At 47.8% G+C, this 27,647-nt stretch overlaps 1 protein-coding gene across 1 annotated transcript in view; it reads right to left on the reverse strand.

Moving 5' to 3' along the window:
• Positions 1–26,341, reverse strand: part of LOC309558155 (guanine nucleotide-binding protein subunit beta-5b-like) — a 36,469-nt gene extending 10,128 nt beyond the window's left edge. Inside the window, exons 1-6 of the mRNA XM_082261159.1 lie at positions 26,235–26,341; positions 6,562–6,727; positions 6,385–6,469; positions 5,963–6,098; positions 3,791–3,980; positions 1,034–1,142 (exon numbers count right to left, since the gene is read on the reverse strand). Coding sequence (XP_082117285.1) covers positions 1,034–1,142; positions 3,791–3,980; positions 5,963–6,098; positions 6,385–6,469; positions 6,562–6,707 — 666 coding nt within the window. The 5' untranslated portion in view covers positions 6,708–6,727; positions 26,235–26,341. The remainder of the gene's footprint in view (positions 1–1,033; positions 1,143–3,790; positions 3,981–5,962; positions 6,099–6,384; positions 6,470–6,561; positions 6,728–26,234) is intronic.
• Between the last annotated feature and the right edge of the window lie 1,306 nt (positions 26,342–27,647).

A 27,647-nucleotide genomic window follows, 5' to 3' on the forward strand; every position in this document is an offset into this window, starting at 1 on the left:
TGACAGTGTCCCACAATGCCCCCCAACCTCCCACAGTGCCTCCTAGTGTTTCCCACAGTGCCTCCTAACTTGCCGTAGAGCCTCCAGCTCCCTATAGTGACCTCAGTCTCTGGCAGTGTCCCCGATGCTCCCTCAACCTCCCACAGTGCCATCTGGAGAGCCCCCAACCCAGCTTGCTTTGGAGCCTTTAGCACCCCTATAGCACCCCAACCTCCCTCAGTGCCACCCAGTGCTTCTCACAGTAGCTCTCATAGTTTGCTACAGAGCCTCCAGCCCCTACAGGGCCCTAAACCTCTGACAGTGTCCCACAGTGCCCCTAAGCTTGCTACACAGCCTCAAGCTCTCCATAGTGCCTTCAACCTTCAACAGTGTCTAACAGTGCTCCCAAACCTTCCACAGTGTCCCTAGCTTGCTACAGTGCTTCAAGCCCCCCATAGTGCCCTCAACCTCCGACAGTGCCCTACAGTGCCCTCCAGTCTCCCACAGAGACCCATGCAAATCCCTAGCCTCCTGGAGAGACTCCCAGCCCCCCCAGAGACTCGTTGCCCCCAGCTCCCTCTAGAAACCTCATCCCTTATATGGATATGAAATCTGTTACAGAGGTCCCAGTCCAGTTTAGCTGTAAGAACATTTACTGCAGAAGTGATACCTAATTCCTCCAATAGACACATTCTTTAACTGGGAAGGATTCGATCCTGTTGTGTTTTTTATTGCTGTATCCTCATTGGGGAGGTTTCTCCCTTTTTCCAGCCCTAGTAACCACACAATAAGGAAAATCTCCCCAGTGGGGATACAGCTAGTAATAAAAAGCCTGACTGAGGTTCTAATCCTTCACCACTTTATAAGGGTCTCATTTTCTGATTCTGATTTTCTGATCCCCCCCCCCCCCCAATTCCTGATCCAGTGATCTATCCCATTAGAACAGAGATATAAATAAAATCCGGACAATATGTAAACTCCTCCCCTCTTTATCCAAAACTGAAGAATGAAAAACAATGGCAGAAGTTCTTTAAATGATGAGCCTGGGGGTTACCTGGACGGTGTTGTCCCAGCCTCCAGATATAAAATTCATCTCACTGTAGGGGTGAAACTTCAGAGCGAAGACCCGAGAGCGGTGTCCGTCCATCAAAGAGAGAGAAGGGCTGCGGGACAGATGTAGAGTAAAGGGTCACTCCACCCAAAACTGAATCCGTATTCCACTCTTCCAGGTTCAATTAAATCTTTCAATCACTTCCTGTAACCCTGGGCTGTCATGGACCTGCCTACTGGGAGTACCTGAGCCCAGGCTGTCATGGACCTGCCTACTGGGAGTACCTGAGCACAGGCTGTCATGGACCCACCTACTGGAAGTACCTGAGCACAGGCTGTCATGGACCCACCTACTGGAAGTACCTGAGCACAGTATGTCATAGACCCACCTACTGGAAGTACCAGAGCACAGGCTGTCATGGACCCGCCCACTGGGAGTACCTGAGTCGGGGATGTCATAGACTCACCTACTGGGAGTACCTGAGCACAGGCTGTCATGGACCCACCCACTGGAAGTACCTGAGCATAGGCTGTCATGGACCCGCCCAGTGGAAGTACCTGAGCACAGGCTGTCATGGACCCGCCCACTGGGAGTACCTGAGACGGGAATGTCATAGACCCACCTACTGGGAGTACCTGAGCACAGGCTGTCATGGACCCACCCACTGTAAGTACCTGAGCACAGACTGTCATGAACCCACCCACTGGGAGTACCTAAGTCGGGGATGTCATAGACCCACCTACTGGGAGTACCTGAGCACAAGCCATCATGGACCTGCCAGCTGGGAGTACATGAGCACAGGCTGTCATGGACCCACCTACTGGAAGTACCTGAGCACAGGATGTCATGGACCCACCTACTGGAAGTACCAGAGCACAGGATGTCATGGACCCGCCCACTGGGAGTACCTGAGCCAGGGATGTCATAGACTCACCTACTGGGAGTACCTGAGCACAGGCTGTCATGGACCCACCCACTGGAAGTACCTGAGCACAGGCTGTCATGGACCCGCCCAGTGGAAGTACCTGAGCACAGGCTGTCATGGACCCACCTACTGGAAGTACCTCAGCACATGCTGTCATGGACCCACCCACTGGAAGTACCTGAGCACAGGCTGTCATGGACCCGCCCAGTGGAAGTACCTGAGCACAGGCTGTCATGGACCCGCCCACTGGGAGAACCTGAGACAGGAATGTCATAGACCCACCTACTGGGAGTACCTGAGCACAAGCCATCATGGACCTGCCAACTGGGAGTACCAGAGCACAGGCTGTCATGGACCCACCCACTTGGAGTACCTTATAATGCCTGTTCTGTTTAGGTGTGTACTGTATGTAAAAACAAAATTCCCCCGTAACAAGAGACAGGGGAACACAGTGGTTATTTAGATGACAAAAAGTCCTGTGGTTCGGTTATCAAAAAAAGTTTTTAAAATATTCAGTTGTTTAAAATTAACATACACTTCCTCCTATATCAGAAGGAGGGAGGATATAGCACCCACAGTCACCTGGGGACCACACAAGGCCACTTCAAAATATGCATATCTCTGAAGTCTCAAAACGCCCAACAAGGAAAATCCCATTCATTTTAATGGCTCCTGGTCACATCTGAGCGTTTTGTCACCTGAAGCAAAATGCCTGAAGCTCAAAAAAGTACATGAACTTCCTTTTTGGCAGATTACCAGTGTTTTTGTTAGATGTCAATGCCTGCCTCCAAACACCTGCAAACCCCCCCCCCCCCAAAAAAAAGCATGAAAAACGCCCCAAAAAACACCCCCCAAAAAAACACCCCCCAAAAAAAAAAACGCATGAAAAACGCCCCAAAAAACACCCAAAAAACGCCTGAAAATGATATACTCAGATGTGAATGGGGCCTTAGTGTGCTGCTTCTCCTTTCCCTGTTTAGTCATAGGGTGGGGATATAGAAGAGAACTGTAAGTGAAAGTAAAACTGCAACAGAGTAGGTTACCTCCCTGCCAGACAGAGCTGCAATGTGTGGCAGAGATGTGTAAATTTCAGGAGTGGATGGACAGAAATATAAATCCTTTGGCAGGCAATCAGTGTATTTAGCTGGAGTTCAGCTTTAAGTTATTAAATATTAAGTGGAGAGAGGTGGTAGGGCAGGTGGGGGAGGAGGGGCTATTTTATAAAAAATAAGGTGCGGAGAGGGGTGGGAGGACAGGTGGGTGAGGGGAAGGCATCCACTATACAGTAAAGTTGAATCTGAAGTACAATATACACATATAATACTTTAGTCCCCCGGATCAACATGTAAATGCAATTTGCAATTAAATAATTTTGTTTTAGAAGAAATACCTCTTTTGAGACACATTATTGTCATCACTTGTCTGTCTGGTGCTCTTTGCTCAAGTCTGGGGGTAGGAGCCAGCAGGCTTCTGTAAATCTCACAGCACCCTGTCTCTGATTTACTTTCAAGAGCATATTATATGAAAGAACACATCTCTGACATCCCTTTGGATTTGCATGCTCCTTCTGCTGGACAACAGATGGTGCAGACTTTAGCTGTAATCTGCTGATAAATTTCTTGATTTGTAATCAAATAACTGATCGGCAGGTTTCACAGTTAAAGTCTGCACCTCCCAGGATCATGCTTGTCTAAAGGATGCCAGGGATGTGTTCTTTCATTTAGTGCTGGGAAACAAAATGATTGATGGTGGAGAAAGCAAAAGGTGTGCGAGGCAGGCAACAACAGTATAACTGATGGTCAGTGAAAAAATTGGTGGAAGAGGAGAGCACAGACCTGGGCTGGCAGATATTCACACACACCATCTTCTCTGCGTCGTACACGAGGATCTCATCGCCGGATCCCGCTGTTAAGAAATGGTTGCTGGAAGGGCTGAAGGTGGCTGACAAAGTCTGTCTGTCCTCCTGCAGGGAGCGGACACAACTCTGAGTGGAGAGGTGCCAGAACTTCACCTGTCCTCCCGCATCTGACACAACAACAGAGACAAATAAATGGAATTATTCAGAGCAGAGCCAAAGTCAGCGTGGGCTGCAAGAAGACTAAATTACAGCTAGAACCAGTCTACATTCAAGAGAACCAGTCATCATCCAATAGAGCCACTCATCATTCACGAGAGCCACTCATCATCCACGAGAGCCAGTCATCCTCCAAGAGAACAAGTCATCATTCACGAGAACCAGTAATCATTCATAAGAACCATTCATCATTTACGAGAACCAGTTATCATCAATAAGAACCGGTCATCAAAGAGAAGCATTCATAATCCAAAAAAGCCAGTTATCATCAAAGAGCGCCAGTCATCATCCAAGAGAATTAGTCATCAACAAAGAGAACCTGTCATAATAAAAGTGAGCCAGTCAAAATCAAAGAAAATTATTCCTACTCAAATAGCCAGTCATAATCAGCAAGAACCAATCATAATCAGCAAGAACCAATCATAATATAGGGGATCAGTTATAATAAAAAAAGAGACAGACATCAACAAAGAGAACCAATCATAATCCAAGAAAACCAGTCATCATCAAAGAGCACTAGTCATAATCCAAGAGAACGAATCATCATTAGGAAAACTAGTCATCAAACCGAATATATCATAATCAAAGAGAACCAGTCATAATCAAAGAGAACCAGTCATCATCCAAGAGAACCAGTCATCATCCAAGAGAATCAGTCATCATCCAAGAGAATCAGTCATCATCCAAGAGAGCCACTCACCATTCACAAGAACCAGTCATCATCTAGGAGAACCATTCATCATCCAAGAGAACCAGTCATCATTCATGAGAATCATTTATCATCCAAGAGAACCAGTCGTTATCCAAGAAAGCCAGTCTTGGATGCAAGATAGCCAATCAGTATCCACGAGAACCATTCATTATCCAAAAGAACCAGTCATCATCCAAGAGAGCCACTCATCATTCACGAGCACCAGTCATCATCCACGAGAATCATTCATCATCCAAGAGAACCAGTCATCGTCCAAGAGAGCCATTCATCGTTCACAAGAACCAGTCATTATTCACGAGAACCAGTCATCTTCCACGAGAACCATTCATCATCCAAGAGAGCCAGTCATCCAAGAGAGTCAGTCAACATTCACGAGAGCCAGTCATCATCCAAGAGAGCCAGTCATCATTCACGAGAACCAGTCATTATTCACGAGACCCAGCCACCATCCAAGAGAACCAGTCATCAAAGAGAAACATTCATAATCCTATAAAGCCAGTTATCATTAAAGAGCGCCAGTCATAATCCAAGAGAACTAGTCATCAACAAAGAGAACCTGTCATAATAAAAGTGAGCCAGTCAAAACAAAATCAAAGAACACAAGTCCTATTTAAATAGCCAGTCATACTCATCAAGAACCAATCATAATCAGCAAGAACCATTCATAATATAGGGAATCGGTTATAATAAAAAAGAGACAGTCATCAAACGGAAGGTGGAGGAGCGCAAGGTCTCTAACATCCACCAGCTCTGTGATGTCTTCACGGAGGAGTGGAAGAGGACTCCAGTGGCAACCTGTGAAGCTCTGGTGAACTCCATGTCCAAGAGGGTGAAGGCAGTGCTGGAAAATAATGGCGGCCACACAAAATATTCACACTTTGGGCCCAATTTGGAAATTTTTACTTAGGGGTGTACTCACTTTTATTGCCAGTGGATTAGACATTAATGGCTGTGTGTTGAGTTATTTTGAGGGGACAGCAAATTTACACTGTTATACAAGCTGTACACTCACTACTTTACATTGTAGCAAAGTGTCATTTCTTCATTGTTGTCACATGAAAAGATAGAATAAAATATTTACAAAAATCTGAGGGGTGTACTGACTTTTGTGAATTACTGTATGTACAACAACCTTTAGTACCAGCACAGTTCTGAAAAAAAAAAAAAAAAAAACATGAAAAACTGGAATGTGACATTTGGGATATAGAAGAGTCCTCTCACATGTGGCCAGGAGAAGGTCCCCCTTGGCGCTGGGTCTGCTGGGGTGGAATCTGAGCGTTGTGACTGGCAGATGCTCTGCGATCGATTGTTCATCCTTCAGAGTGTGTACACAGCTTCCGTCTGACACCATGTATACCTGCAGGGACACATGACATGTCACATGACAGGTCTGACCATAAAAAAATACAGATGACAACAATACAGAATATAAAGGACTCTTATTTGTTGCGTTCCAGCACTCCTACATGTGATGATTGAAAGGAGTGACATCCAATGAATGAAGGGAGACAGAGACAGTTAGTCTGGGGAGGAAAGTGCTAGATGATGCTGGATGTACTCCAGCCAGGTAATAAGGTCTCTGATTCTAATCCACATTGCGATAAGCACACAGTGTGCAGTGAAATCACATCTTCTCCTAATACCTTGATGGTCCCGTTGATGAGTCCAGCTGCCAACAGGGTCCCCGATGGGTTAAACTGACAGCTTAGGACCTCCTGGCCGCAGTCTCTGGAAGACAAGATGGAGATAAATGTCCGATTTATTAATCCGTCATCTTATACCCCATGAAGATCCCCTCCCCCCTCCATTTCATAACTTACATCTCCCTCTCCAGATGGAGCTCACCCTCGGTACTGGGCTCCGGATTCGGATCGAAGGAGATTTCACCGGCACTGGGACTCAGGAGCTGGGAAGAGGAGCGGCGGGCGCTTACCCTCGGACGCGGTGTCACCAGTAATCCAGACATCTGTGAGCTCCTTCTTTTTCCTATATTAGACACATCCAGATTAAGGTACAAGAGGAGATATACAGCAAGGAGATACAATGCACACAATGATTCCACACAGCACTCTGCACTCTCCTCCCAACATCATCCCATACACCCCCCTATGTATCACCGGACACACCATATACACCGCTATGTATCACCGGACACACCTTATACACCACTATGTGTCACCGGACACACCGTATACACCACTATGTATCACCGGACACACCATATACACCGCTATGTATCACCGGACACACCATGTACACCGCTATGTATCACCGGACACACCATATACACCGCTATGTATCACCGGACACACCATATACACCGCTATGTATCGCCGGACACACCATATACACTGCTATGTATCACCGGACACACCATATACACTGCTATGTATCACTGGACACACCATGTACACCGCTATGTATCACCGGACACACCATATACACCGGTATGTATCACCGGACACACCATATACACCGCTATGTATCACCGGACACACCATATACACTGCTATGTATCACCGGACACACCATATACACCGCTATGTATCACCGGACACACCATGTACACCGCTATGTATCACTGGACACACCATATACACCGCTATGTATCACTGGACACACCATATACACCGCTATGTATCACCGGACACACCATATACACTGCTATGTATCACTGGACACACCATATACACCGCTATGTATCACCAGACACACCATATACACCGCTATGTATCACCGGACACACCATGTACACCGCTATGTATCACTGGACACACCATATACACCGCTATGTATCACTGGACACACCATATACACCGCTATGTATCACCGGACACACCATATACATCGCTATGTATCACTGGACACACCATATACACCGCTATGTATCACCGGACACACCATATACACCGCTATGTATCACCGGACACACCATATACACCGCTATGTATCACCGGACACACCATATACACTGCTATGTATCACTGGACACACCATATACACCGCTATGTATCACTGGACACACCATATACACCGCTATGTATCACTGGACACACCATATACACCGCTATGTATCACTGGACACACCATATACACCGCTATGTATCACCGGACACACCATATACACCGCTATGTATCACTGGACACACCATATACACCGCTATGTATCACTGGACACACCATATACACCGCTATGTATCACTGGACACACCATATACACCGCTATGTATCACCAGACACACCATATACACCGCTATGTATCACCGGACACACCATGTACACCGCTATGTATCACTGGACACACCATATACACCGCTATGTATCACCGGACAGACCATATACACCGCTATGTATCACCGGACACACCATATACACCGCTATGTATCACCGGACACACCATATACATCGCTATGTATCACCGGACACACCATATACATCGCTATGTATCACCGGACACACCATATACATCGCTATGTATCACCGGACACACCATATACATCGCTATGTATCACTGGACACACCATATACACCGCTAGCTACCCTCAGCAATGACTGTAGAGGTAACCGTGGAAGGAAAGAAACTCAAGATGGATGTAGACACTGGAGCAGCAGTTTCAGTTATCACCCAGAAACAATGGAGAAAACTTCTGATCCGAACAACTGTCCGTCCAACACCAATCAAACTGCAGACATACTCAAAGCAGATACTCCACCCACTGGGGTACGTGAAAGTACAGGTATCCTACAAGGGTCAGACGAAGAGAATGCCATTATATGTTATACCTGAAGGGTTTCACATGTACTGTCACTTTAAGGCTGGCTCCACCCAGGAGTGATGACAAGGGTCAAGGGGCAGAGTGGCCATCTTTAGACACATGTAGAGATGTATTGATATGCAGAGCTGTCCTGTAATGCTGTACAGTGAGTCCTGAATAAACAACCGTTGTTCCAGACCAGAGTCCTGTGTCTCTCACAACACGGAGAATATAACAGTGGCGACGAGGATGGGATTTACAAGGTTACTATCCGTGTGAGAAAGGAAAGGAAGAAAAAAAAAAACTCTGGATTGTCAGGAATACAAACACCCACAGAGCCCAGCAGGAAAATGTCATTGATCGGGACATTAAGTGAATTTGATGGCGAACAGACAACGTGGATTTCTTGGATTGAAAGATTAGAACAATATTTCTGTGCAAATGCCATCCCAGGCGACAGGCAAGTAGCAGTTTTTCTGACAGTGGTTGGTGCTAGGACATATGACACTCTTAGGGATCTCATTTTCCCTGAAAAACCAGCAACTAAGACTTTGGCAGAGCTCCTGACACTGTTAGGAAATCACTTCCAGCCTAAACCACTAGAGATTGCAGAAAGATTCAGGTTCTATCAGCGGCAGCAGCAGCCAGGTGAAGATATTAAGGCTTATGTGCTCGCCCTTCGCAGACTAGCCTCAACTTGTTCTTTTGGGGAGTATTTACCGACTGCACTGAGGGATAAGTTTGTCATGGGACTGAATAGTGAGTCTAGCCAAAAGAGACTGTTAACAGAGAAAGACCTTACCCTTACAAAGGCAATTGAGATAGCTTCAGTGATGGAAATGGCTGTGAAAGATACAGAAGCTTTGAACCCCCAGAGCAGAAGGGAAGAGGTTAAAGAGGAAGTTTTCAGAACAGCAGTCAAGCAAACTGCAGCTAACTGTAAATATAGAACCTCACCAACCAGGACGTCAGCTTGCTACCGTTGTGGGAATACAGACCATGATCACAAAGTCTGCCGGTTTAAGGATCAGCTCTGTCATAATTGTGGAAAGGCAGGCCATCTGAAACGAGTCTGCCGTAGTAAGAAGGTGCGAAATAAACAACCTCTGAACACCAGGACAAAGGCATATATGGTGGGAAGATATACATCGTCATCTGAATCAGAGGATGAGGAAGTGCTCCACAGATTGGACATACATCATATGCATTCAGCACCCTCAGCAATGACTGTAGAGGTAACCGTGGAAGGAAAGAAACTCAAGATGGATGTAGACACAGGAGCAGCAGTTTCAGTTATCACCCAGAAACAATGGAGAAAACTTCTGATCCGAATAACTGTCCGTCCAACACCAATCAAACTGCAGACATATTCAAAGCAGATACTCCACCCACTGGGGTACGTGAAAGTACAGGTATCCTACAAGGGTCAGACAAAGAGAATGCCATTATATATCCTAGAACATGGGGGGCCCCCTCTTTTTGGGAGAGACTGGATTGCTCACTTTGGCATGCCAGACATCGCCATTAACCCCTGCAACACCGTGACCATCCCATCAGGGGATGAAGAGGGATGGGTGAAGTCCCTGAAACAGCGATTCCCGCAAGTCTTTGATAACCATTTGGGAAAAATAAAGCATGACTGTGTGAGACTCAGGCTGAAACCCAATGCCCAGCCTAGGTTCTTCAAAGCTCGGACGGTACCTTTCGCACTCCGAGCAGGTGTGGAAGCTGAACTAAGCCGGCTGGAGGAACAAGGTGTCATCTCAAAGGTAGAGCACAGCGAGTGGGCATCACCAGTTGTACCAGTAAAGAAAGCGAATGGGGACTTACGCATTTGTGGCGATTTCCGCATGGCACTAAATTCTCAACTGGAGATAGACCAGTATCCCCTACCCAGAGTAGATGACATTTTTGCCTCTCTTGCAGGAGGTCAAAAGTTCACCAAGCTTGATCTCAGGCAAGCTTATTTACAGTTTGAGGTCCACCCTTCGTCCCGCAAGTTTCTAACAATCAACACTCACAAGGGACTGTATGAATACAATCGGATGGTGTTTGGGGTAGCCTCCGCCCCAGCCATTTGGCAACGCAAAATGGATGAGATTTTGGCGGACATTCCTTTCACACAGTGCCTGTTAGATGACATGCTCATCACGGGCCTGACGGACCAGGAACACAAGCGTAACGTGGAGCTTGTGTTGGCCAGACTCCAAGAGCAGGGTCTAAAAGTGAACTTAGCGAAATGCCAATTCATGGTACCTAAATTGGAGTTTTGTGGCCACCTTGTGGATGCAGAGGGTATACACACCACGGAAGCCAAAGTTGATGCTTTAGTAAAAGCTCCAGCCCCGACCAACGTCCAGCAGCTGCGATCATACCTGGGCTTGCTGAACTATTACCACAAATTCCTGCCGGATCTAGCACACACTTTGTTTCCATTAAACAAGCTTTTGGAGAAACACTCCAGATGGAACTGGTCGGCTGCATGCCAACGTGCTTTTGAAGTTTCTAAGCGAAAGCTGTTGGCGTCACGCATGCTCGTGCACTATGACCTCCAAAGGCCTCTCACCTTGGCTTGTGATGCCTCACCCTATGGTCTAGGGGCTGTACTATCTCACGTTTTACCAGATGGGTCAGAGAAACCTGTGGCATTCGCCTCCAGGTCCTTGACAAAAGCAGAAAGCAATTACTCTCACATTGACAAAGAGGCTCTGGCGCTCATATGGGCAATTAAGAAGTTTCATCTTTACCTGTATGGTAGGGAATTCACCATACTGACTGATCATAAACCACTCCTTCAGATCTTTAGCCCTGACAAAGGCATCTCCCAGACGACTGCAGCCCGTCTTCAACGCTATGCCCTATTCTTGGGAGCATATAGCTACAAAATCCAGTATCGCAGCCATGATGCCAACGCTAATGCAGACGCCATGTCCCGTCTGACAAGGACATTAACAGACTCTTCTCCACCTGTCAAGAGTTGTCGTTACACTAGCCTGTCCTTTCTGTCTTCCGGGGAAGTAGCAGCCCATACAGCCAAGGATACCTTCCTTAAGACAATACTCTCCTGGGTACGGTACGGTTGGCCTGCAACTGTCACACAGGATTATGAGCCTTACTTCCGTAGGCGTCTGGAATTAACTGTGTCTGGCAACTGTGTTTTATGGGGAGACCGAGTGATCGTTCCACAGACCCTCCGGAGACACATTCTGGAATTGCTACATACTGGTCATCCCGGGGGCACACGTATGAAACAAAAGGCCCGAGGCTATGTGTGGTGGCCAAACCTCGACTCCGATATCACGACATATGTGAATGCGTGTGCTGGATGTGCACAAACTGCGAGAGACCCTCCTCGAGGGTGCGTCCAGCCCTGGACTTGGCCCACGGTTCCCTGGTTTCGCCTACACTTGGACTTTGCAGGCCCGATCAGAGGACACACCTTTTTGATCATTATTGATGCCCATTCAAAGTGGCCTGAGGTCGTTCCTGTTACTCAGCCAACGACTAAGGCGACGATTTCCATACTGTTACATCTCGCTGCTACGTTTGGATACCCCAGAGAAATTGTCACAGACAACGGTGCACAATTCACAAGCCAGGAGTTTCAGGGTTTCCTGACTGCCCACAACATCAAACACAAGTTGACCGCACCTTACCACCCGGCTACAAATGGTCAAGCAGAAAGGTTTGTACAGACCTTCAAACGCTATTTCAAAGCTACTGTGGCTACAAGTAAACAACAGTCCCTGTCACCCCAGCAGCTGGACTCCTTCCTTTCTGCTTACAGAACCACACCACATGCAACCACTGGGAAAACTCCAGCTGAACTTCTTTTGGGTCGGCAGCCATGGACTGTTTTGGATATGCTCCGCCCTCAAACGGTCCAGGAACATGTACGGCAGTCCCAAGACAAGAGGGTCGAACACGACGAGATTCCCCGGTTTACAGCCCAGCAAAAGGTATGGGCCCGATCTTATGGCGCTTCCAACACTCGTTGGCTTCCTGCTATCGTCGCAGAGACTTTGGGACCCAAAATGTATAGGGTCTGCCTGGAAGATGGTTCCATTTGCAGAAGGCATGTGGACCAATTGCGTTCTCGTTCTCAGCTGCCCGAATCCCTGACATCGGCTGCACCTCCAGTGTCTCAAGGATCTGCTCCTACCGGATCAGGAGGCATTGAGACTGATGCTTGGGGAGACTCTGAACTTTTGAACTCAGCTCCAACAGAGCCCTCCAGCCCTGGTCCAGAGGTCTGCTCACCCTCTGAGCTAGGGAATCCCCTCTTGGCCCCGCCGGTGTCCATTCCGGCCAGCCCTGCTTCCTCCAGCCCCGAGTCGCTGGGTGCCCGTCCTCAACGACACTGTCGCCCTCCTGACCGGTTTCAAATGCAAGACCGGTTACGAGACTTTCGACGGGCCCGCCGAAAGTGATCCGCTGCCATTTTCCCCCCGGAGCTTCCCTGGAAGTTGTTCTCACATCCGGACGTGGAAGAAACCATGTAAATCTCCTGAGTTGGAGGACTGTATTGGACAATTATGAGTTACTGTTTTATGCCTGTTCTTGTTTTGTTGTTTTTTTTTTGTTGTTTTTTGTTTTTTTTTTAGGTATGGATGGAAGGTGTTATACCTGAAGGGTTTCACATGTACTGTCACTTTAAGGCTGGCTCCACCCAGGAGTGATGACAAGGGTCAAGGGGCAGAGTGGCCATCTTTAGACACATGTAGAGATGTATTGATATGCAGAGCTGTCCTGTAATGCTGTACAGTGAGTCCTGAATAAACAACCGTTGTTCCAGACCAGAGTCCTGTGTCTCTCACAACACGGAGCAATGACTGTAGAGGTAACCGTGGAAGGAAAGAAACTCAAGATGGATGTAGACACTGGAGCAGCAGTTTCAGTTATCACCCAGAAACAATGGAGAAAACTTCTGATCCGAACAACTGTCCGTCCAACACCAATCAAACTGCAGACATACTCAAAGCAGATACTCCACCCACTGGGGTACGTGAAAGTACAGGTATCCTACAAGGGTCAGACGAAGAGAATGCCATTATATATCCTAGAACATGGGGGACCCCCTCTCTTTGGGAGAGACTGGATTGCTCACTTTGGCATGCCAGACATCGCCATTAACCCCTGCAACACCGTGACCATCCCATCAAGAGATAACGAGGGATAGGTGGAATCCCTGAAACAGCGATTCCCACAAGTCTTTGATCACCATTTGGGAAAAATAAAGCATGACTATGTGAGACTCAGGCTGAAACCCAATGCCCAGCCTAGGTTCTTCAAAGCTCGGACGGTACCTTTCACACTCCGAGCAGGTGTGGAAGCTGAACTAAGCCGGCTGGAGGAACAAGGTGTCATCTCAAAGGTAGAGCACAGCGAGTGGGCATCACACGTTGTACCAGTAAAGAAAGCGAATGGGGACTTACGCATTTGTGGCGATTTCCGCATGGCACTGAATTCTCAACTGGAGATAGACCAGTATCCCCTACCCAGAGTAGATGACATTTTTGCCTCTCTTGCAGGAGGTCAAAAGTTCACCAAGCTTGATCTCAGGCAAGCTTATGTACAGTTTGAGGTCCACCCTTCTTCCCGCAAGTTTTTAACCATCAACACTCACAAGGGACTGTATGAATACAATCGGATGGTGTTTGGGGTAGCCTCCGCCCCAGCCATTTGGCAACGCAAAATGGATGAGATTTTGGCGGACATTCCTTTCACACAGTGCCTGTTAGATGACATGCTCATCACGGGCCTGACGGACCAGGAACACAAGCGTAACGTGGAGCTTGTGTTGGCGAGACTCCAAGAGCAGGGTCTAAAAGTGAACTTAGCGAAATGCCAATTCATGGTACCTTAACCTTCTCCCATCCGCGCTACAGCCTATATACGGCTGCAGCGCGGACTCGAATTTTCGGGAGGCCGTTTTTAAACGGCCTCCCAGTGACACGCCCCCCGCGCGCTCCTGCGAGCGCGCTGCGGGGAAAATCTGTGTCGGCCGTGTCCCTTGGACACAGCCGATCACAGATCGTGGTGAATGGCCAATCACAGCGGCCATTCACCACGTGATCGGGCCGTCCAATGAGCGATGATCTCATATGTAAACATATGAGATCATCTCTCATCGCCGGCGCTCCTTCCTCACACGGAGCCTGCAGTGTGAGGAAGGAGGGGGAGCCTCACAGCGCCGGGGACACAGGAGAATGTAATCAGGGCACTGATCACCAGTGCCCTGATTACTAAAGGTAAAAACACACACACAGTGCCCCCCCCATCAGTGCCCACAGTGCCCGCCATCAGTGCCCCCCATCAATGCCCACAATCAGTGCCCATAGTGCTGCTAGTCAGTGTCCATCAGTGCCTGCTCATCTAGGCACTGATGAGCACTGACTGGCAGCACTATGGGCACTGAGTGTGGGCACTGATGGTGCTGCCCATCAGTGCCACCCGTCAGTGTCCAGTGCCATCCGCCAGTGCCCATCAGTGCCACCTATCAGTGCCCATCAGTGCCGCCCGTCAGTGCCGCCTCTCAGTGCCGCCTCTCAGTGCCCAGCAGTGCCACCTCTCAGTGCCCAGCAGTGCCACCTCTCAGTGCCCAGCAGTGCCACCTATCAGTGCTCATCAGTGCCGCCTATCAGTGCTCATCAGTGCCGCCTCTCAGTGCCGTCTATCAGTGCCGCCTATCAATGCCGCCTATCAGTGCTCATCAGTGCGGCATATTAGTACCTCCTCATCAGTGCCCATAAGTGCCACCTCATCAGTGCCCATAAGTGCCACCTCATCAGTGCCCATCAGTGAAGCCTATCAGTGCCCATCAGTGCCGCCTCATCAGCGCACATCAGTGAAGGAGAAAAATGTATTTTCAAAATTTACTCGCAGAAAATAAGAAAAACTTTTTTTTTTTCAAAATTTTCTGTCTTTTTTCTTTTTTTTTTGTAAAAAATAAAAAACCCAGAGGTGATTAAATACCACCAAAAGAAAGCTCTATTTGTGTGAAAAAAATGATAAAAATTTCATATGGGTACAGTGTAGCATGACCGCGCAATTGTCATTCAAAGTGTGAGAGCGCTGAAAGCTGAAAATTGCCCTGGATGGGAAGGGGGTTTAAGTGCACAGAAGGCAAGTAGTTAATTGGAGTTTTGTGGCCACCTTGTGGATGCAGAGGGTATATACACCACGGAAGCCAAAGTTGATGCTTTAGTAAAAGCTCCAGCCCCAACCAACGTCCAACAGCTGCGATCATACCAGGGCTTGCACACACTTTGTTTCCATTAAACAAGCTTTTGGAGAAACACTTCAGATGGAACTGTTCGGCTGCATGCCAACGTGCTTTTGAAGTTTCTAAGCGAAAGCTGTTGGCGTCACGCATGCTCGTGCACTATGACCTCCAAAGGCCTCTCACCTTGGCTTGTGATGCCTCACCCTATGGTCTAGGGGCTGTACTATCTCACGTTTTACCAGATGGGTCAGAGAAACCTGTGGCATTCGCCTCCAGGTCCTTGACAAAAGCAGAAAGCAATTACTCTCACATTGACAAAGAGGCTCTGGCGCTCATATGGGCAATTAAGAAGTTTCATCTTTGCCTGTATGGTAGGGAATTCACCATACTGACTGATCATAAACCACTCCTTCAGATCTTTAGCCCTGACAAAGGCATCTCCCAGACGACTGCGGCCCGTCTTCAACGCTATGCCCTATTCTTGGGAGCATAGAGCTACAAAATCCGGTATCGCAGCCATGATGCCAATGCTAATGCAGACGCCATGTCCCGTCTGACAAGGACATTAACAGACTCTTCTCCACCTGTCAAGAGTTTTCATAACACCAGCCTGTCCTTTCTGTCTTCCGTGGAAGTAGCAGCCCATACAGCCAAGGATACCTTCCTTAAGACAATACTCTCCTGGGTACGGTACGGTTGGACTGCAACTGTCACACAGGATTATGAACCTTACTTCCGCAGGCGTCTGGAATTAACTGTGGCTGGCAACTGTGTTTTATGGGGAGACCTAGTGATCGTTCCACAGACCCTCCGGAGACACATTCTGGACTTGCTACATACTGGTCATCCCGGGGGCACACGTATGAAACAAAAGGCCCGAGGCTATGTGTGGTGGCCGAACCTCGACTCCGATATCACGACATATGTGAATGCGTGTGCTGGATGTGCACAAACTGACAGAGACCCTCCTCCAGGGTGCGTCCACCCCTGGACTTGGCCCACGGTTCCCTGGTTTCGCCTACACTTGGACTCTGCAGGCCCGGTCAGAGGACACACCTTTTTGATCATTATTGATGCCCATTCAAAGTGGCCTGAGGTCACATTCCTGTTACCCAGCCGATGACTAAGGCGACGATTTCCATACTGTTACATCTCGCTGCTACGTTTGGATACCCCAGAGAAATTGTCACAGACAACGGTGCACAATTCACAAGCCAGGAGTTTCAGAGTTTCCTGACTGCCCACAACATCAAACACAAGTTGACCGCACCTTACCACCCGGCTACAAATGGTCAAGCATAAAGGTTTGTACAGACCTTCAAACGCTATTTCAAAGCTACTGTGGCTAAAAGTAAACAACAGTCCCTGTCACCCCAGCAGCTGGACTCCTTCCTTTCTGCTTACAGAACCACACCACATGCAACCACTGGGAAAACTCCAGCTGAACTTCTTTTGGGTCGGCAGCCATGGACTGTTTTGGACATGCTCCGCCCTCAAACGGTCCAGGAACATGTACGGCAGTCCCAAGACAAGAGGGTCGAACACGGCGAGATTCCCCGGTTTACAGCCCAGCAAAAGGTATGGGCCCTATCTTATGGCGCTTCCAACACTCGTTAGCTTCCTGCTATCGTCGCAGAGACTTTGGGACCCAAAATGTATAGGGTCTGCCTGGAAGATGGTTCCATTTGCCGATGGCATGCGGACCAATTGCGTCCTCGTTCTCAGCTGCCCGAATCCCTGACATCGGCTGCACCTCCAGTGTCTCAAGGATCTGCTCCTACCGGATCAGGAGGCATTGAGACTGATGCTTGGGGGGACACTGAACTTTTGAACTCAGCTCCAACAGAGCCCTCCAGCCCTGGTCCAGAGGTCTGTTCACCCTCTGAGCTAGGGGATCCCCTCTTGGCCCCGCAGGTGTCCATTCCGGCCAGCCCTGCTTCCTCCGGCCCCGAGTCGCTGAGTGCCTGTCCTCCACGACGCTGTCGCCCTCCTGACCGGTTTCAAATGCAAGACCGGTTACTAAACTTTCGACGGGCCCGCCGAAAGTGATCCGCTGCCATGTTCTCCCCGTAGCATCCCTGGAAGTTGTTCTCACATCCGGACGCGGAAGAAGCCATATAAATCTCCTGAGTTGGTGGACAATTATGAGTTACTGTTTTATGCCTGTTCTCGTTTTGTTGTGTTTTTTTTTTTTGTTTTTGGTTGTTTTTTTTTAGGGATGGATGGAAGGTGTTATACCTGAAGGGTTTCACATGTACTGTCACTTTAAGGCTGGCTCCACCCAGGAGTGATGACAAGGGTCAAGGGGCAGAGTGGCCATCTTAGAGACATGTAAGAGATGTATTGATATACAGAGGTGTCCTGTAATGCATGTTGTAGTGTACAGAGAGTCCTGAATAAACAACCGTTGTTCCAGACCAGAGTCCTGTGTCTCTCACAACACAGAGAATATAACACCGGACAGACCATATACACCGCTATGCATCACCGGACAGACCATATACACCGCTATGCATCACCGGACAGACCATATACACCGCTATGTATCACCGGACAGACCATATACACCGCTATGTATCACCGGACACACCATATACACCGCTATGTATCACCGGACACACCATATACATCGATATGTATCACCGGACACACCATATACATCGATATGTATCACCGGACAGACACACCGCTATGTATCACCGGACACACCATATACATTGCTATGTATCACTGGACGCACCATATATACACTGCTATGCATCACCGGACACACCATATACACCGCTATGCATCACCGGACACACCATATACACCACTATGTATCACCGGACACACCATATACATCACTATGTATCACCGGACACACCATATACACGCTATGTATCACCGGACACACCATATACACCGCTATGTATCACCGGATACACCATATACATCACTATATATCACCGGACACACCATATACACTGCTATGTATCACCGGACACACCATATACATCACTATGTATCAACGGACACACCATATACACCGCTATGTATCACCGGACACACCATATACACCGCTATGCATCACCGGACACACCATATACACCGCTATGTATCACCAAACACACCATATACACCGCTATGTACCACTGGATGCACCATATACACCGCTATGCATCACCGGACACACCATATACACCGCTATGCATCACCGGACACACCATATACACCGCTATGCATCACCGGACACACCATATACATCACTATGTATCACCAGACACACCATATACACCGCTATGTATCACCGGACACACCATATACACCGCTATGTATCACTGGACACACCATGGTGGATCCCGGTCATCAGGGAAACTGCCACTGCTTATCTTTTAAAAATGCTAAATGCCTGGCTCTCATGACGACTGCTCTCTATCAATATTTCTGACTGTATTTTGCTTAGTATGTGGATTTCCTACGATCATCAGCTCCATCTAGTAGCCATTATCCCTTTTTTTTCCTGAAATACCTCAATCAGGTAAATACAGTACTACGGCCACTAGATGGAGCTGGCAGCTGAGCGAATGTTTGTAACATTCGTCCACCAATTGTTTTTTATACAGACCCTTTGGTTGTTTTACTAAAGCTGGAGTGTGCAAAATCTGGTGCAGCTCTGCATGGCAGCCAATCAGCTTCTTGATTCAGCTTGTTAAATTAAGCTTTGGCAAAAAAAAACCTGGAAGCTGATTGGTTGCTATGCAGAGCTGCACCAGATTTTGCACTCTCCAGTTGTAGTAAATCTTTGAGCCGATGATGACCTGGAACAAGTATATACATAACAACTTTAGACCCCCGCTACCTCTTCTGTAATACTTGTTCTATTAAAAAAAGAAATAAAGTGGACCTGAAATCAGAAACTGAAGATTTGTTGTCCTAGGAAACATTTACAAATGTTGACTTTTTGTCCTTTTTTCCTCCTAAAATGATCAGATGACTTCCTGTGCCTGGAGCTGATAGCTTTATATCTGCAGCATGAGATCATCTAAGGCTCTGCTCTCTCTGACTGCCGGGTTCATCGCATTTGGTGTCACTGCTATGCTGCTTCCTGGAGAGGATGAAAAGGGAAATGTTTATGGTTGGAGTCACTGCCCAGCCCCGGTGTTCTGCCAAAAACTCCAACTTGCCGAGATCTCCACTGATGTTACTTCCGGTGAGTGTAGACCAGGAATAATTGGAGATTTCTACCACTTATCACACAAAAACCCTACCCCATCAGAAATCCATACCCTCGTCATTTCCGGGTTCAGATCAGCTGTGGATTCGTCATGCATCAGCTGTAGCCGCTTTACACGTCTTAGTGCGCATGCATGCAATAGGTAGGGAAATCTGATAATATCGCAACGTGTCGGGCACACGTCAACGGGTAGCGGGCAGGGAGATCTCTTATAACAAATATCCATCCAATCTCCATGCCCCACACTGCACCAACCCGACAATGGGACAATATGCCCACTGTCCATTTGATGGCTATGTCCCATTGTTGGGTCGGTGCAGTGTGGGGCATGGAGATCGGATTGTCCCATTGTAGGGTCGGTGCAGTGTGGGACATGGAGATAGGATTGTCCCATTGTCGGGTCGGTGCAGTGTGGGGCATGGAGATCGGATTGTCTCATTGTCGGGTCGGTGCAGTGTGGGGCATGGAGATCAGATTGTCTCATTGTCGGGTCGGTGCAGTGTGGGACATGGAGATTGGATTGTCCCATTGTCGGGTCGGTGCAGTGTGGGGCATGGAAATCAGATTGTCCCATTGTCGGGTTGGTGCAGTGTGGGGCATGGAGATCGGATTGTCCCATTGTAGGGTCGGTGCAGTGTGGGGCATGGAGATCGCATTGTCCCATTGTCGGGTCGGTGCAGTGTGGGGGATGGAGATCGGATTGTCCCATTGTCGGGTTGGTGCAGTGTGGGGCATGGAGATCGGATTGTCCCATTGTCGGGTTGGTGCAGTGTGGGACATGGAGATCGGATTGTCCCATTGTCGGGTTGGTGCAGTGTGGGGCATGGAGATCGGATTGTCCCATTGTCGGGTTGGTGCAGTGTGGGGCATGGAGATCGGATTGTCCCATTGTCGGGTCGGTGCAGTGTGGGGCATGGAGATCGGATGTCACATGTGACACAAGGGGGCGGGGTCTCCCGATGACATCATCTGGCGGCCAGGCCCCTAATGGCTATATAATAAGCTGCAGAGACCGGCATAATCGCCGGAGACGTCGTCGGAGGAGCACCGGAGGAAGAAGAAGAGCCAACAGCCGACAGCAAAAGAGCAGAAGACCGGAGAGGAGAAGACAAGAAGAGAGGACAGCAGAAGGGCGGAAGACCCCAGAGAGGAGCGGACAGCAGAAGACCCCCGGAGAGGAGAAGACAAGAAGAGAGGACAGCAGAAGGGCGGACAGCAAAAGAGCAGAAGTTCCCGGAGAGGAGCGGACAGCAGAAGACCCCCGGAGAGGAGAAGACAAGAAGAGACGGATGAAGATTTTTAATAAACTTTCCAAAACGTCTCCTGTCGTTATTTCCATACACTGCCTTTTATGTGGTGAATGAGTAGGGGTACAGTGTACCCCATACCCATTCACATAGGGAGGGGGTCCGGGATCTGGGGGGCCCCCTTGTTAAAGGGGGCTTCCAGATTCCGATGAGCCCCCTGCCCGCAAACCCCCACAACCACCGGCCAGGGTTGTGGGGATGAGGCCCTTGTCCTCATCAACATGGGGGCAAGGTGCTTTGAGGTGGGGGGTGCAGAGCCCCCCCTGCCCCAAAGCACCCACACCCCCCCATGTTGAGGGCGTGTGGCCTGGTATGATCCAGGGGGGGTGGGGCCGCTCGCTCGTCCCCTCCCCTTTCCTGGTATGCCGGGCTGCATGCTCGGATAAGGGTCTGGTATGGAACCTGGGGGGGAACCCCACGCCGTTTTTTTCCCCATTTTGGCGTGGAGTTCCCCCTCAAGATTCTCACAACGCAAGTCGCGCCGCAAGTCGGATCACCCTGATCCGACCTGCGGTGCGACTTCCATTCAAATCAATAGGCTCCCATAGGGAACCATTGATTTTGAATGGAAGAAAAAAAAACGTATAACGTGGCTTAACGCACGTTATAGCAACGTTATTCAGCCTTTAGCAGCGTCAGACGTTTTTACAGCTTGACGCTGCAGCTCCAGAACGCACAGTTCCTGGTTTTTTTTTGGAGCTGTAAAACGCCTATGCCACTTGGAGCTCCTAAAAGCTCTATGTGTGCATGAGGCCATAGAATAACATGGATGGGCGTTCTGCAGCTGCAAAAAAAAACGTCTGACGCTGCTAACAGCAGCTCCAAAAACGTCCAGTGTGCATGAGGCCTAAGACGTGTGACGCGGCTACAGCTGATGCATGAGGAATCCACAGCTGTTCTGAACCCAGAAATGACGAGGGTATGGATTTCTGATGGGGTAGAGTTTTCACTCTGCAGCTTTTACACTCCGGTAGATGCTATAATTAGTGCAGATTGTTAGTTCACCTGCTAGTAACCAGAAACATGGCTGCCTCCAAGGAAGGTGACAACTAGCGGGTGGACTAACAATCTGCACTAATTATAGCATCTACCGGACTGTAAAGCCCCGTACACACGTACCGAATGTCGGCCGAACGATCGACCGTTTTTTGTCCGGTGCTGTCCTGTCGGCTGAAAAGTGCTAAAGACTGCACACAAATTTTGTCGGCCAACAACAGCCGACTGCAGAAGTGATGTCATGTGATGGTTAACTTTCCCTGTGTTTTTTCTTTTCTGAGCATGCCCAGTCTTGCAAATCTGCTGTCTGTCAGCCGAATTCTGTATTGACTGGTGAACAATCGGCCGTCCTGGTGACGGCCAACAAAAATTTTAAAGTCTGCACGCCAGATTCTGTTCGGCCAAAAAGTCGCAGTCGGTTGTCGGAAGCATCATACTAACAAGCCGACAATCGGCCGATCGTTCGGCGGCCGAATATTTACGGCCGACAATTGCTACGTGTGTACGGGGCTTTAAGGCTGCCGGTGTTCTGTGAAAACACCAAGTGGTGGAAATCTCCAATTATTCCTGGTCTACGCTCACTGGAAATAATGTTGTTGGAGAATTCGGCAAGTTGGAGTTTTCGGGAGAACACCAGAGCCCCTATAACTGGGCTATTACACCCAGGGGGGGGGGGGGGGGGTCTGCCTGATTACGTGATTGGCTCTCACAGCTGTGATTGGTCCCATCATCTCCTGATCATTATGAGATACTGGAGACTGCCTTCGACAACTCTGCCCCTGTGCTGGGAGAGTGCTCTGCCGCCCATAGAGTATGTGTGATATGTGTTAGTGTTAAAGCCTGTCCTCTTCCTCACCGCTCATACACTATATTACCAAAAGTATTGGGACGCCTACCTTTACACACACATGAACTTTAATGGCGTCCCAGTCTTAGAGCTCTTTCACACGGGCGGTCCGATCAGATCCGCCTGTCAGTTTTTTAGGCGGATCTGATCGGATCCTCCATGCAGCTCTATGGGGCAGCGGGTGTCAGCGGAGTTCACCTCCGCTGACACCCGCTGCCATCCGCATCCGATCCTGTGCTGAAATCTGGACGGATGGAAACCCTATTTTTCCATCCGTTCAGTAATCGGAGCGGAGCGTATCTGATGAGAGCGGACAAGCGGTCCGCTCTCCTCCGATCCCCCATAGAGGGCAGCGGGTGCTGAGACACCTCCCTCTCCGCTCTGCAAGCGGAGACGGAGCTGTCATCCGCCCGGCTCAGCGGGGATCGCGGATCGATCCCCGCTGAGCAACACGGATCCGCCTGTGGAGGCGGACCGTGTGAAAGAAGCCTTAAGCTGTATACACACTATACAATTGTCTTTAGATTTTTTCCTTTAGATTTAGCAAAACCATATAATATAAGGTCAGACCTAAACACTTTCAATTGCGTCTTTCATACATTCCCAGGACAGCCCAGAAATGTGCGTTTCTGAGCATGTTCCTGGAACCCGCAGGTGTGAATGGGGCCTTAATGAGGTGAATGCCGTGGAAGGGGAATGATGTGGATGGGGAATGATGTGGATGGTGAATGCCGTAGATGGTGAATGCCGTAGATGGTGAATGCCATGGATGGTAAATGGCGTAGATGGTGAATGCCATGGATGGTGAATGCTGTAGATAGTGAATGCCGTAGATGGTGAATGCCATAGATGGTGAATGCCATGGATGGTGAATGCTGTAGATAGTGAATGCCGTAGATGGTGAATGCCATGGATGGTGAATTCCGTAGATGGTGCATGCCGTAGATGGTGCATGCCGTGGATGGGGAATGTCGTGGATGGTGAATGCCATGGATGGGGAATGTTGTGGATGGTGAATGCCATGGATGGGGAATGTTGTGGATGGGGAATGTTGTGGATGGGGAATGCCATGGATGGGGAATTCCGGTTTACTCAGGAGCCAAGGGCTCCGATTAAAAAAAAAATTCAAAGCATTCAAAAATGCAGATTTTGGTGTTTTGAATAGATGGAAGTGTAGTGGAGGGGTTTGGTGTCTTTTAGACCCCCGATCCCTCCATAAAGAGTACCTGTCACTGCATATTGCTGTCACATGGGATGTTTACATTTCTTGTGACAACAATAAAAGTGATCAGATTTTTTTCAAAGGGACAGTGTAAAAAATAAATAAATAAAATAAATAAGAAAAAAAAAATGTTAAAGCGCCCCCGCCCCTACGTGCTCGCGCGGCAAAGAAAACGCATTTAACGCAATAAATGTGATCAGAATTTTTTTTTTTTTTTTTTAAGTGACAGTGTAAAAAAAATAAATGTAATAACAATAAATGTAAACAGTGTTTAAACCACACATGAAAGGTATCGTTGCAATCGTTAGAGCGAGAGCAATAATTCCAGTGCAAAACCTCCTCTGTAACACTAAACAGGTAACCGTTAAAAATGTTGAAAGTGTTGCCTATGGAGATTTTCAAAGTATCGTAGTTTGTTGCCATTCCACGAGTGTGCGCAATTTTAACCGCTTGCCGACTGCCGCACGACTATTTACGTCAGCAGTCAGCCCCTCACAGGCAGAGCGACGTAGGGCTACGTCGCTAGCCTGTAAGAGTTTTGGGAGCGAGCGCGCGCCGCCGGATGCGCGCTCCCGCTCAGTCACGGACCCCCCCGCGCGTGTGCCCGGCGGACCCGATGTCCGCCGGGCATTCGCGATCGTCCGTGACAGCGGGAGAAAGGCAGGCGGCTAATGTAAACAAAGCCGCATGTCAATCTCCCCTGTGTAAGAATGGAGATCAAACGGTTCTACTATGTAGGACCGTTGATCACTGTTCTTACACATCAAGCCACAGCCAATCACAGTTAGAAACACGCCCCTAGGACACACTTAACCCCTCCCTCTCCAATACAGTTAACTCCTTCACTGCCAGTGTCATTTTTACAGTAACAGTGCATATATATAGCACTGATTACTGCAGTAATGTCACTGGTAACCCCAAAAGTGTCAAAAATGTCAGTCAAGGGTCCGATCTGCCCACCGCAATGTTGCAGCCCCGCAAAAAAAATCGCAGATCGCCGCCATTACGCGTTAAAAAAAAAAACAACAAAAATTACAAAAATCTTTCCCTTTGTTAGTAAACGCAAATAATCAAAATAAGCTTTTTGCAATTTTTTTTTACCAAACATATGGTAAAACATAGCCCTAAAATGTTAAAAAATTTTGATTTTTACATTTTTTGGGGGGGAATTTCATATAAAAAAATGTGAAAAATATTGTTATTTTTGCAAAATTGACGGTCTTTTTTTGTTTATAGCGCATGATCAAAAAATCGCACAGGTGATCAAATACCACCAAAAGAAAGCTCTGTTTGTGGGAAAAAAAGGACGTCAAATTTGTTTAGGTACAGCGTCGCACGACCGCGCAATTGTCCGTTAAAGTCACACAGTGTCGAATCGCAAAATAGGCCCTGGTCAGGAAGGGGGTAAAATCTTCCAGGGCTTAAGTGGTTAAAGCGTGACATGTAAGGTATCCGTTTACTCAGCAGAACATCATCTTTCACATTTTACAAAAACATTTTTACATTTTAGTATAAGTTTTTTTTTTTTAAAACTTTACTGTTTAGTTTTTTAAAATTCATTAAAGTATATTTTTTCCCCAAAAATTGCGTTTGAAAGACCGTAGCGCAAATACAGCGTGACATAAAATATTGCAACGACCGCCAATTTATTTTCTAGCGCCTCTGCTAAAAAATTATATATAATGTTTGGGGGGTTCTAAGTAATTTTCAAGCAAAAAATACTGATTTTAACTTGTAAACAACAAGTGTCAGGAATAGGCCCGGTCTTGCAGTGGTTAAGGCAGCATAGTGACAACATAACGCTCACACATGTATCTTGGTGTAACCCGTGGCAACCTGTCCGGTCCGGTGACGCCACAATCTCACCAATAATAAAGCAGAGAAATAAAGAGCAGGACGGCGGTGCTATAACGAGTGGTAAATACCTCCTTCAGTAATACGTCTCCTGTGTGGCCCACAGAGCACACACTCCACCGGCAGGGAAGCAGATTCAGAGTAAACAAACTTGCTCCTGTGGTTACCAGGCAACAAAAGTTATGGCTGCCAAGCCCTGGAACACCCACAGGGCGGGGAACACATAGCACAGCCAGGGATACTCACTGAGCATGTGCAGACTACAGCCAATCAGAGGAAAAGGCTTGGCTGTCTCAGGTGTTGCCAAGCAACCCAGCCTTATGCTGTCCAAAACACAGTGCTAGGCCTCATCCACACTGACAGTGTAACCTGTGTTTATATGTATGGGGATAGGTTCAGGCCAGCCTTTGCGGTCAAAGTTTTACCACGCGGGTTAGCGTTAGTGCCGCTTCACACGTCAGCGATGTCAGACATCGCATGAGATTCGCAGCGCACTGCTGTGCAAATCACATGCGATGTCTGTGCGTTGCGAATTCAGCCATACAGATTGTATACAGATTGTATGTCTGAATTGGCATCGCATTTAGATCAAAGTCGCACAGGACCCTTTTTTTTGGTCGGCACCAGAATCATATCACACCTATGCGATCCAATTCCTGTCCAAACTGACATGCGATATGCGAACTGATCAGGGGGTGTCGGTAACTTTGTATTGACACCCCCAGCGGTTACAGAAGTGAATATTTTTAGCACTGATTACTATAGTAATGTCACTGGTCCCCCCAAAAGTGTCAAAAATATCAGGGGTTCGATCTGTCTGCCACAATGTCGCAGTCCCGCAAAAAATCACAGATCGCCGCCATTACTAGTGAAAAAAATAAACATAAATATTTCCCGTAGTTAGTAAACGCGATAACTTTTGCACAAACCAATCAAAATACGCTCATTGCGATATTTTTAGTAAAAAAAAAAAAAAATGTAGAAGAAAACAAATTGGCCTAAAATGTTAAAACATTTTGATTTTTTTAATTTTTTTTTTTTGAGAATGTCATATATCAGAATGTGAATTTTTTTTTCTTTTTTTTTTTCAGAATTGTCGCTCTTTTTTTGATTATAGCACAAAAAATGAAAATCGCACAGGGGATCAAATACCACCAAAAGAAAGCTCTATTTGTGGGGCAAAAAGGACATCAATTTTATTTGGGTACAGCATCGCATGACTGCGCAATTGTCCATTAAAGTAAAGCAGTGCCGAATCGCAAAATATAGCCTGGTCATTTAGGGGGAAAATCATCCGTTCCAAAAGTGGTTTAATAAGGACATGTGTGTTCCAATGCGTTTTTGATGCATTTCACCACATTCCAGTGCAAAAAAAATGCAGCATGTTCTACTTTTTTTTTCTAAGCCTGGAAAGCCCTGGAACTGACTGCGCTGGTGTGAACTATGCCATTGAAAACCTTGTAACCTACTATCCATGCGTTTTT

The sequence above is a fragment of the Pelophylax lessonae genome, assembly GCF_965119305.1.
Source record: "Pelophylax lessonae genome assembly, chromosome: 6".
Lineage (NCBI taxonomy): Eukaryota > Metazoa > Chordata > Amphibia > Anura > Ranidae > Pelophylax > Pelophylax lessonae.